Source organism: Nyctereutes procyonoides, unplaced genomic scaffold (assembly GCF_905146905.1).
Source record: "Nyctereutes procyonoides isolate TBG_1078 unplaced genomic scaffold, NYPRO_anot_genome, whole genome shotgun sequence".
Taxonomy (NCBI): domain Eukaryota; kingdom Metazoa; phylum Chordata; class Mammalia; order Carnivora; family Canidae; genus Nyctereutes; species Nyctereutes procyonoides.
In genome coordinates, this window is record NW_026575131.1 from 22,772,414 (window position 1) to 22,784,925 (window position 12,512).

At 41.3% G+C, this 12,512-nt stretch overlaps 1 protein-coding gene across 5 annotated transcripts in view; it reads left to right on the plus strand.

Moving 5' to 3' along the window:
* EOGT (EGF domain specific O-linked N-acetylglucosamine transferase) overlaps window positions 1-11,923 on the plus strand; it is a 36,536-nt gene extending 24,613 nt beyond the window's left edge. For 4 of the 5 annotated variants that reach the window (XM_055342616.1, XM_055342615.1, XM_055342617.1 and 1 more), the window contains exons 14-17: window positions 3,268-3,329; window positions 6,825-6,944; window positions 9,221-9,323; window positions 9,770-11,923. In XM_055342616.1, coding sequence (XP_055198591.1) covers window positions 3,268-3,329; window positions 6,825-6,944; window positions 9,221-9,323; window positions 9,770-9,916 — 432 coding nt within the window. In that variant the 3' untranslated portion in view covers window positions 9,917-11,923. The remainder of the gene's footprint in view (window positions 1-3,267; window positions 3,330-6,824; window positions 6,945-9,220; window positions 9,324-9,769) is intronic. The other variant, XR_008666795.1, reaches the window with a different exon arrangement.
* The last annotated feature ends 589 nt before the right edge of the window (window positions 11,924-12,512 follow it).

The following is a 12,512-nucleotide window of genomic DNA, read 5'->3' on the forward strand; positions in this document are numbered from 1 at the left end:
ATTAACCTGGATTTCCCAGGAGGGCCCAATAGATTCACAAACTGGGCATAAGCTGTCTCCACCAGAGATCTTTTGCCTCTGTCTGGAAAGCTCTTTGCTTAGCTGGATTCATCTCACCGACCGGATTTCAGTTCAGCACCTCCTTGAAAGTGAAAGAGGAAGAGGAAGACATGAAGATAGAAGCAGGGCCAGAAAAATGCCACATTCCTGGTTTTGTGGATGGAGAAAGGGCCCCAAGTCAAGGAGTGCAATGGCATCTAGAAGCTGGAAACTGATTCTCCCCTAGAGCCCCCAGAAGGAGCAGAAAGCACAGCCCTGCAGACAACTGTCTGTCTCACTGTTGGACTGCTGTCCTGTAGAACAGTGAAAGGGTCAGTTGCATTCTTGTAAGCTGTGGAATCTGTGGAAATTTGTCATAACAGCTAGTAGAAAATGAATGCATGGGCAGAGACATGAACTGGCTTACTTATTTGTAAACTACTTTGGCTGCAAGAGTAGGAACAGGGGATTCACTTAGAGCTGTCACTGTGGCCCCGGTAAGAGTTTAGATGAAGATGGTGACAGCAGAGGTAACAGAGTAAGTGGATTCAAGATCTGTCTCGGAGATCGTGTCTAGGAGATTTCCTGTGGGGATATGCAGGTATACATGAGGTCAGGTCAGGAAAGGTATTGAGAATCAGAGGTGAACTCCCAGGCTTTTAGCTTGAGCAGGTCAGTGGAACTAAGATGGGAAAAGCTCAGTAGGAGGGGACTGGGTGCAGGTTTGGATGGGTAAAATGATTTACACAGATTAATTTGGATGCCTGACAGGCTGATCAAAATTATGTAATTAGTGTCTTGAGATCCATATGGATTATGGAGGACATGAACATATGGTGTAATGAGACATTGATTGGAAGCTGTGGGTGGAAGAAATGAGCAGTGTGTGTCCACGTTTTAAAGACCTGAAAATAAAAATGTATCAAGTGATACAGTGTTGAGGTAGATGGATGGGAAGCCTCATGGACAGGCATATCAATAGTATATATTGGTGGAGGTATCACAAATTGAGTGCTAATTATGGGCCAAACGTATTGCTGTATGTTCCCCATGCATGTTCTCCAACGCTTCCAGCAAACCCATGAGGTGTGTATTTTATCATTACACTCTGTTTTAGACAAGAACACTGAGGTTTAGAGGTTTAAAAACTTGCTTAAAGTCACCCAGCTAGTAAGCAGAATAATGGGAGGTGAGCCAGGGTCGTCAGGGGTTGAGCCTGCTTCTTAACCGGAGAGCTCTACTGCTCCAACACAAATAAATGTGAGAGGAGGCTGACCTACCTTGGTTCCCAGTCCATCAAGAAGGCCAAGGAGCAGCATCAAACCACTGGAAAGCAGTCCAGCAAAAAGGGGTAGTGCCAGTCGGTGATGCCGCCACTGATGTGTTCGCATCTGGTCACACAGATTGTGCAAACGATGTTGCCCACAGGTGAGATTTGGCAATTTGGATCTGAACTCTGAGCCAGAGAGCACCCATTGGCATCACTTAAAAAGGCAGCTACCAACCAGAGAAGAAAGCACCTTCGACTGTACCTTGTTTCGTGAATAAATAATAAAACCCAGGTGCTCTCATTAAAATGACATTTCCTGCAATCCTGCCCAACCTCAAGGTTGGATAGTCACATCAGAGGACTGTGGCCACTTCCACAGTGTGACTAAAAATTGTAGAAAAGAGCCTGTTTGCTCAGGGACCCTCTGAAACAAGAGATTCTTTTTATGTGGGCCCATCTCATTACAAGGCCAGGGCTCATGCACTGGGATTAATTCACTCCTGGAAAACGGAATTCTAACCTATCCTTGCTCCTTCAACTCCTTGACATAAGCAGTATCTTCATGGGAGTTTGGGGGCTGTCTAGAGAGAGAAACTTCCATTCTATGACTGTGTATATGTCTGTAACAGGGGAGGGATGGGATGGAAGTCCCTGCCTATTGCTTTTTATAAATGGGTGAGTTTAGGGCACTGACTAAAAACACAGGTTCTGGAGTCAGATGACCTAGATTTAATTTTGGCTCTGCCCTTTGCTAGCTACAAGATCCTGGGAAAGTTCCTTAACATCTCTAAGCCTCCATTGTATCATTAAAAATAAGCATATGCGGGGGCAGGGGTGGGGTACACCTGAGAGGCTCAGTCAGGTAAGCATCCGACTCTTAGTTTCAGCTCAGGTCATGATCTCAGATCTTGAGATTGAGCCCCATGTAGGGCTCCCTGCTCTCAGCTCAGAGTCTGCTTGAGATTCTCTCCGCCCACCTCCCCCACCCCAACTCACATGCATGGCTCACTCTCTCTCTCTCAAATAAATAAATTAATTAAATGTTAAAAAAAAAAAAAGTAGACATATGGGGATGCCTGAGGCTGGCTCAGTTGGAGGAGCATATGACTTGATCTCTGGGTTGTGAGTTTGAGCCCCACATTGGGCATAGAGATAATTTAAAATTTTTAAATCTTAAAAAATAATAGGCGTAATAATAATATTGACTTGGTGGGAGACTCACGTGAGGATTAAGTGACAAACACCTAAAGCACTGGGCATTTCCCCCATAATTGAAGTGACACTTTGTTACCGTTGCAGTCCTATAGTGTACAAGCATGGGCAACAGGATAAAGGAGCAAAACTTTCTGAATAGCAGCGACCCACAGTGTTGGGTTAAGATGGTTAATTGTGATGGACATAGAGAACCATGGCTGTATTTCTGATACTAGGTTAATTGTGCTTTGTTGCTTTCTGTTTGCTAAAAGAATAATTGTTTTTCTGTGTAGAACTATTGAAAACATTTTTCTGCCAAGAATTTAGTGTTTTCAGAGGATAAAGTTGAGAGCACAAGTAGTTGTCTGAAGTGAGATAATGCATAGGGAGAGAACTCTTAATGTAAAGTCTGGAACAAGGTAGGTACCTAGCAAATTTATGTTAGAAACTTGAGGGAATAAGTAGTAAGTAGTGGTAATAGCAGCTAACACCTAGTGGCCTCTGTGCTGAGCAGGAATTGTCTGCTTTCAGCCTGAGTGACAATCTGGTGTAGAGAGGGGGTGGTGGGGGGAATGGGTTTTAGGGAGGTTGTGTGACCGAGGGTTGGAATCTGCATGTGAACTCAGTTAAAGATTAAGATGGTAGACCTAAATGATAAGTAAGTTCTGAAAAATGTTTTGTATGAAAATAAGAAATTTTCAGACTCAAAGGAAAATAAAAGAGAAGGAAGGAAAAGAAATTCTGTGTGTGTTTTTCCCCCCTAGCTGGTAAACGCACTGAAAACGGTATCTACACTTGAGGTTCAGATTGTCGATTACAAATATAAGTAAGTAACATCCCACTCTTGGGCAGACACTGTCGTCTTTTGCTTGGATGAGTTAATAGGGGATCAATAGGGTTTTTTCAAATGGTTGCTGTTGACACTGATAGACCCGGGTGTGTGTGTGTGTGGGGGGGGGATGGACAAGCAGATGCATCAGTGAGGGAAGGGACCAGGTGGGGGCCCTGGCAGGTGAGGACCCTGGGCACATAGGGGTGGTTGCTCTTCACCTGTGTGGGGTCTGGTATTCTGGTATACCACCTCATTGTTCAAGAGAAGTGATAAATCCGTATTTCTTTTTTTTTTAATCTGCATTTTCATTAGAAATTTTTGAATTTTTAAAATTTGGCCTGAAGGGGGGGCGGTTCCAGGGTGGTGTAGTCAGGAAAGCATCTGACTTGGCTTCAGCTCAGGTCATGATTTCAGGGTCCTAAGATCAAGCCTCACATTGGGCTCCACGCTCAGCACAGAGTCTGCTTGAGATTCTCTCTCCCCTCTTCCTCTGTCCCTCCCCCATGTCATACTCTCCTTCTCTCTCTCTCAATAATAAATAAATCTTTAAAAAAAAAAAAAAGGTGGCAACTAATCCCGAATTTTGAAAAAAAAAGATAATCCTGGCCTCATTTGTCCTGCTAGTTTGCTGAGTTTCAACTCCTGGCTTAAAATTAGTTACATGGGAATAATTTGAGGGTCATAGAGTAATATGAGGTTTCTAAAAATATTGCAAAGTGTTTGTATTTCTTTTCAAACTCTGACACAAGCAAAGGGCTTAAAAAGACTGAATATGCCTACATTTCTTGTGTAGGTAAGCCCTGTTGATATTAAAACAACAACACTGTAAAATAATACCTGTTCCTGGTTGAAAAAGTCAAGCAGTTTAGAAAAAAACTCGGGGGATCCCTGGGTGGCACAGCGGTTTAGCGCCTGCCTTTGGCCCAGGGCGCGATCCTGGAGACCCGGGATCGAATCCCACATCAGGCTCCCGGTGCATGGAGCCTGCTTCTCCCTCTGCCTATGTCTCTGCCTCTCTCTCTCTCTCTCTGTGACTATCATAAATAAATAAAAATTAAAAAAAAAAGAAAAAAACTCGAAAGGAAAGGAGACAACGTTTCTTTCCTCCACTTGCCCACCCACAGTCATTGTCTTGTTCTCCAAATATAACACTGTGAACAGTTTCTATGTCAAAAAAGAAAAAGTAAAAAAAAAATAATAAATAAAAGAAAAGAAAAAAAAAGAAATAGTATACATATACCAGCATATGGGTATCTATTATAGACAGATTAGAATTTAACAGTAGGAGGGCCATGTAGCTGGCTCAGTTGGCAGAGCATGTGACTCTAGATCTTGTGAGTTCAAGCCCCACACTGGGTATGGAGCCTACTTCAAAAAAAAAAAAAAAAAGAACTTAACTGTAAGCAGGGGAGTTCGCACCTTACTCATCATGCATCCACTCATTTATCCAATAAGTCTTTATCATATACCTGCCATGAGCTGGTCACAGGCTTTGAAGTAGGAATTAGTTACGAGGGCGGCATGGCTCTGGTCTTGAGGACCAGAGAGACCGAATACAAATAAACAGCAATCATGAGAACGGTTACCATTTGTTGAGACTTACTGGTGTGCTTTATCTCATCTCACTATCCCTCCAGTTTTATAAGGGTGGCAAAACTATTCCTGCCTTACAAATTACACTGTGCAGTGGTGACCACCATCATCGCCACAGGAAGACATGGAGGAAGAAGCGGGCCCGATGTCAGGCTGACAGATCTGGGGATGGGGTGCACCTCAAAGGCTCTGGCGTTGACTGGTTTTTGAGGATATGTAGGATTCCCCAGATGAAGGAGGAATGACAATAAATTCAGACCTTGCCAATCTGAGGGCTAGAGTAGATGGAGCCTTCCCTCCTTATCCTCAGACGTTGTCCCCAGGTGGTGACTCCAGGGCTATATCTATCTGGGCACGTACCCATCCTTCCCCTGGCATCGGTTGGCATTCCTAGAGAAACCAGGGCACGTGTACCTCGTGTAAGACGTCCGTAATACTGCCCCCTGTCTTCCTTTCCCTGTGTGGGGTGTGGGGTTGCCACTGTACTTCAAGAGGAAGCTCTTAAAGAGGGGGAACTGAGGGGTGCCTGGGTGGCTCAGTCGGTTAGGTGTCCGATTCTTGATTTCAGCTCAGGTCACGATCTCAGGCCATGAGATTGAGCCCAGCGTTGGGCCTTGTGCTCAGCATGGGGTCTGCTTCTCCATCCCCCTCTGCTCTTCCTCCTGTTTGTGTGCTCTCTCTCTCTCTCTGTCTCTCTCAAATAAATAAAGTCTCTTTAAAAAAAATAGGGGAGAAGCTGGGAATTCACATTCTTTTCTTAAATCCAAAATAATCTTGGTCATTTTTTTTTTTCCTTTGGGTAAGCAGGACTGGGAGATCTAATTCCATTCAATGTATTCAGAGGGTTATACTTACTCCGGTGTTTCTTGTCAGCCATTTCAGTGGACTTTTTTGGCATTGATTTTCTGTTCAGAGTTTGCATGTCTTTTAGGGTCTTGTATTTAGATGGTACTTTTACAATCTTAATGTGCATAAAATTGTGGATTAGTCTGTTGCAAAGGCAGGACAATGCCCTGGTGGTGTCTGAGCTAATTTTAGGTATACCCAGATGGCATTGAATAAACTCCAGTCACACAAGGAGAATTTATTTTATTTTTAAAAATCCTTTTATTATCTTAAAGAACTAGGCTTCAGCTTGATGCCCCTATATTATAACATCTCTCTAGTGCCTGCTCATTTCCCTTTTTTTTCATAAAGAAAAAGAGCAGGCCTCAGGTTCTGAGCTTTGCCTTGCTGTGGATCTTCCTAGATTTGATTCTTTTTCCTTTCATTATATTTGTTTTTACAATTTTGTTTGTCCTGTATTGCTGGCTTTTCATTTAAGACAGCTCTAAAAGTTTCCTTTTAAAATAAATGCATTTAGGGTACCTTAGAGCTTGCAACTGTTGATCTCAACTGTTGAACTCACATTCAAGCCCCACGTTGTATGGAGATGACTTAAGAATAAAATCTTAAAAAAATGAAATGCCTGCATTTAAGTTTATTTTTTTTTTTATTTTTTTTTTTTATGATAGTCACAGAGAGAGAAGAGAGAGAGGCAGAGACACAGGCAGAGGGAGAAGCAGGCTCCATGCACCGGGAGCCCGATGTGGGATTTGATCCCGGGTCTCCAGGATCGCGCCCTGGGCCAAAGGCAGGCGCCAAACCACTGCGCCACCCAGGGATCCCTGCATTTAAGTTTAAAACAAAGTGAGCTAACTCAGAAATAATGTTAAGTTATTGAGTAATTATTAATTACTGGAACAGGCTTTAAATTGGCAAAAAGTCATAGTGGAATATGATTTAAATTGGGAACGGCACTTGTATAAATATTGTTGACCGTGAGTCATGAGCTAAGTCATCCTAACAGTTTCTCTCTTCTCCCCATCTGTCTTTTGTTGTTCTATATGCTCACAGGGAACTTGGGTTTTTAGATCAGCTGAGGATCACTCACAACACGGATATATTTATTGGAATGCATGGAGCTGGTCTTACCCACTTACTTTTTCTTCCAGACTGGGCTGCCGTATTTGAACTGTAAGTGTTTGGAGACAGTTTTAAGGTGGCGAATGATGCTTTTAATGCCTGCCAAGACTGTCATTCAAAGCTTCAAAAGGCGTAATATTTAATCACTACAGGAAAGTCACATCATATAAGTTTCTAGAAAGGAAACAGCAAGCAAATACCCCTTTCCCCCCATCTCAGTATGATGTGGGAGATGTGAGTCTGTGACTTCCGTCCTCAGAGCTCGTTCTTGTTTGCCTCTCAGACGGTGACTGTCTCTCTGCCCTCTGTGTCATTATTATGGTAAAAGGGAGCCTGTATGTTGCCGACCTGTGTTCATGGTGGCAGTGTTCACAATAGCCAATGTGGAAGCCACCCAAAAGTCCGTCAGCAGATGAACGGATAAGCAAAATATGGAATGTGGGTATATGGGCATGCCTCTGCATTGTTCAGCCTTATAAAGGAAGGGAATCCTGTCACATGCTACAGCATGGATGAACCCTGAGGACATTATGTTAAGTGAAATAAGCCACTCACAAAACGACATAACACTGTGTGATTTTGCATGTGTGAGGTGCCCAGAGTAGTCCGGTTCCTAGAGATAGTGTGTAGAGTGGTGGTTGCCAGGGGCCCTTGGTGTGGAGATGAAAATGAAGAAGAAGAGTTCATGTTGTGTGGAACAGAATTACAGTTTTGCAAGATGGGGAATTTCTGGAGATTGGCTGCACCATGTGAATACACATAACACTACTGAACTGTGCACTTAAAAATGAACAAGATGGTAAATTTGATGTGTTTTCTACCACATTAAAAAATGAGAGTTCGGGGCACCTGGGTGACTCAGTTGGTTAAGCATTTACCTTCAGCTCAGGTCATCATCCCAGAGTCCTGGGATCAAGTCCCACATTGGGCTCCCTGCTCCGCAGGGAGTCTGCTTCTCCCTCTGCCTCTCCTCCGACCCCACGCATATGTTTGCTCTTTCTCTCAAGTAAATAAATAAAATCTTAAAAAAAAAAAAATTCAAGAACCCATATGTCTCAGAAGGAGCTCTAAAACATAAGCTGGCCACTTTGCCTTAAGTTCACTAATTTCATCCACAGCTAAACTGAGGCTTCAAGGTGAACACGATCTTTCTGGCATGCTCCATGAACTGGGTGGGTGGTGGAGACATGGCCTCCTCCCCCTTGGGTACTTCTGCATTGGACACTAAGCCTCATCTTTAGTTCTGGATGTGCCAACAGCAGTTACTGTTACCTCATTTCTCTCTTTGTGTCTAAACACCTAGATTTTATGGTATCATTTTATTTTTATTTTATTTTTTCAAAGATTTTATTTATTCATGAGAGACACACAGAAAGAGGCAGAGACATAAGCAGAGGGAGAAGCAGGCTCCCTGTGGGGAGCCTGATGCGGAACTTGATCCCAGGACCCAGGGATCACGCCCTGAGCTGAAGTAGATGCTCAACCACTGAGCCACCCAGGTGTCCCTCTGGTATCATTTTAAAAACAACTTCACTAGGTATATAAATGGGAAATGATTTAGAGAAAAAGTTGTGAACTTCCAACATTCTGCGAAAATATTTGAAATACACATATGTTCGAGAAATGGCCAAATAGGGATCCCTGGGTGGCGCAGCAGTTTGGCGCCTGCCTTTGGCCCAGGGCGCGATCCTGGAGACCCGGGATCAAATCCCACGTCGGGCTCCCGGTGCATGGAGCCTGCTTCTCCTTCTGCCTGTGTCTCTGCCTCTCTCTCTCTCTCTCTGTGACTATCATAAATAAAAATAAAAATTTAAAAAAAAATAAAAAAAAAAAAAAGAAATGGCCAAATAATTATGGATTCTATCTCAGTGCATCATTTCTCCCAGAGGGAGGCAAAGGAAGGAAGGGAGAGAGGGAGGAAGGAAAGAGGTATATTGATAACCCTTAGGCCTTGGAGCTCAGCAGACCTGAGTTCAACTATTTGTACTTCCCTAGCTTTGTGCCTTTGGATGTGGTGCCTCCCCCTCTACACACAAGTCTGTGTCCATGTGTGTAGACTGGGTATTAGGAGATAATATCAAGTTCACAGGCAGTCAGCCCTATTGATAAACTTCATTTCCCTCCATTCCTTGATCCCATTTGGTTTTTTGAAGTTAAGGTAGCTTAGTTACGAGGAGCTTTAAAAAATAATCTCCATCTATCTCGTGTAGTAGTTATGCAACCTTTCACAGGAACACACTTGAGAGGTGCGTTATCTCCCAGAGAAGTGTTGATTTGGCCAAACCCCTGGCCACAAGTCTCATGTGTGGGTGACCTTGCATCCTTAGGTACAACTGTGAAGATGAGCGCTGTTACTTGGACCTGGCCAGGCTGAGAGGCGTCCACTACATCACTTGGCGAAGACAGAACAAAGTCTTTCCTCAGGATAAGGTAAAGTTCAATGACTAAACTCACCTTGTTTTGCTTTTTTTGTTTTCCTTTTCACCTCATTTTGCCTTTTAATTGGTTTAAAGTATTTAATTAGTGTGAAAAAGTACCACTAAACTTCGTTCCAAAGATAAACTGTTCTTCTCTGGAACGATGAGTTGTATTTTATATTTGCAAGTTGAGGTAAAAGGGAAATTCAACACTCCATATCTTTATGTTGAGAAGACAACTTTGGGAAATTTGGGCCTAGGAAGATCTATTAAATTATATATAGGAGGGATCAGCAAACTATAGACCAGTAGGCCAAATCTGGCCCACCACTGTTTTTATGAATACAGTTTTATTGGGACACTTGCCTTTGCCAAAGTAAAATAATTTTATTTTACTGAAACCACTGAAAACCATGGCCTCAGTGACTTACATATTTATGTTTTGGTTTGTTTTCTCAGGGCCACCACCCAACTTTGGGGGAACATCCGAAATTTACCAACTACTCTTTCGATGTAGAAGAATTCATGTACCTCGTCCTTCAGGCTGCAGACCACGTATTACAACACCCAAAGTGGCCATTTAAGAAAAAACGTGATGAGCTATAAATGTGCTGAATCTGTTTGCAAAAGTCTATTTGTTTAAACATTCCATCATCCAGACTCCCAGTTAAATCAGTAAAACACCTTGTTATTTCCTAGCCCCAAATTACCTTTTCTACACCAAAACATGCCTTCAGGATAGTACTGAAGTGTTTTAGAGTCTTTAACTGTTTCCTATGATTTTTGTGTCATAACTATTTATCAAGATACTATTTTTGCACTGAAAACTACTCTTTATAGTTCAAAAATAAGGCATAGGCTCACTTAGTACATTTGAGCTTCTTAGATATACCAAAATTTTCACCTTTCTTGGCTTTAGAATTTGTAAATGTTTTTGTACGATACATTGGGATTATAATTCTAGAGGCTTCCAACTTGTTTGTGTTATATTTGAGTAAATTCACAGAAGCTTTTTTATTTGCCAAAATCTGTTCATAACAGTGTATGTGGTAGGAAAGGAAAATATATAACACATACACGCACACAGTGTTATGATTCTCAGTACCAAGCTATAGGTAGCCTACTCCATGTTAGAGATCAAACAATATTATAAACATCTGTTTTACCCTCTCAGAGTCCAAACTAACTTCCATAGAATTCTCTGCTGTGTCTGCTTAGTGAACTCCAGGTTATATGCACCAAGAATCTGTATAAACCATGCTGCTGCATTAATTTATACTAACGTATTTCATATGCAAATAGTGTTTTCCGAAAATGTAGCAACTACATACGATAAAAACAAATCAGAACATCCGTTAGGACTTCTTTGGATACCTTCTAGCTGGTTTCCACTCATTCCGTCTTTGTCCTGGAGACCATTTATGTTGAATTGATGTACCAAAGGGTCGTTTCCAGTGTGCATGGATCTGTGACTGCATACACCTATGTGTATATGCATCTACCTCTTTTAGCATGGAAGTATTCCCCTTTGAGTTTGCAGGCTTCAAATTAGCCACATGAAGAGAGTTTTCCCCTGTCAAAAATAAAGACCGGAAAAAAAAAAAAAAAGTAAAGACACCTGTGAATTATCCATTTCAAAATGAAAAAGAAGCCATGAGAAAGTGCCATTGATTACAAAGGATATCTGAAATGCAGACCGACTCTTTAGGATTAATTTCTCACTGTTTATGAACTTTCAATGCAGGGGTCAGAAACCATGGGTTTCATTTGCTGCAAAATGTGGAGTTTACATTTTATTAACACTTGAGAAATCTAATTTAGAGATGAATGACTTCTGTTTTTTCAAGTACAGGATTAGCAGAGCTGAGAATTTGAAAAAGAAAAAAACCATTTTAGCATTGCAAGAGAAAGAGAGAGGGAGTGTGTGCAACAGAGAAGGAACTTGAGAAACCTGATCGATTTGTTTTTTGGACCTTTACAGAACAAGTTCACTGACTCCTGCTTTAAAGGATTATGAACAGTCCTCCGAGTTTAGGAATATTTATTAAAATCTCTGTAAAGAAAGTAGTGAATCACTGTAGTAATAGCTTTGATTTGGGTGTTAAAATTGCATAAAAAGAATTACAACATACGAATTTTTAAATGACTGGTATGGCTGCTCTTTGTACAAAGTAGTGAGTAACCACTGGGAAACGATTTAACTTGAAAAGCATTGCAAAGGCAGCATTGCACTTTTCGTCAGAGAGGTATAAACATCCCAGGAAAGTATCTGAAAAAACTATTAATGTCTATATTCTTACCTCATCTTAAGAAGTATGTAGAAATGCAATTCTGTAGACAGGAAGAATTTCAGAAGTTGAGGACAATTTCATAATACACCTGTTATATTTAAATATTTTGCATTTACAGAAAGAATGCTTTTTATATAAACAAGAGTACATTTGACACTTTGGAATTAACTTTTATCAGACTTTTTATATGGGAGGAAAAGATCTTTAAATGGTTATAAAATTTAAATGTAACGAGTTTTTTTTTTTTATTAAGTCTTGAGATGCATTTCATTGTACATTTTGGGTATGGCTTTGGAATAAATCTTTTTATATATTATTTGAATACCAGAACAATTTTTAAGGTTTTTGTGTGTGTGTGTGTGTGTGTGTGTGTGTGTGTGTCTGATGGTTACATACTTTTTGGCAATCTGGTAGCTTTATTTTATTTTATTGTTAAGATTTTATTTATTCATGAGAGACACACAGAAAGAGGCAGAGACATAGGCAGAGGAAGAAGCAGGCTCCCTGTGGGGGGCCTGATGCAAGACTCGATCCCAGGACCTCAGAATCACAGCCTTAGCCGAAGGCAGATGCTCAACCACTGAGCCACCCAGGTGCCCCTATAGATGATAAAAATGGAGTAGCTCACTGATGAATTTATTTTCAGCAAAAATTATGCCTTGCATTTATTTAGCAGCTTATTATATGATGCTTTCACATGTAATAGTGTATAATTTTTATAAATGACATAAAAATTATTCTCCTTTTTCATATAAAAAAATCAGATGCTGTTTAAGGGACTTCCTTAAAGGTCACAGTCCTTCTGGTTCCACATCCATAGTCTTCCATTGTGTTACTCACTTGTTCCATAAATATCGAGTAACAACTGTGTACCAGCTACTGTTTCAGGTTCTGGGAATACAGCAGTGAAA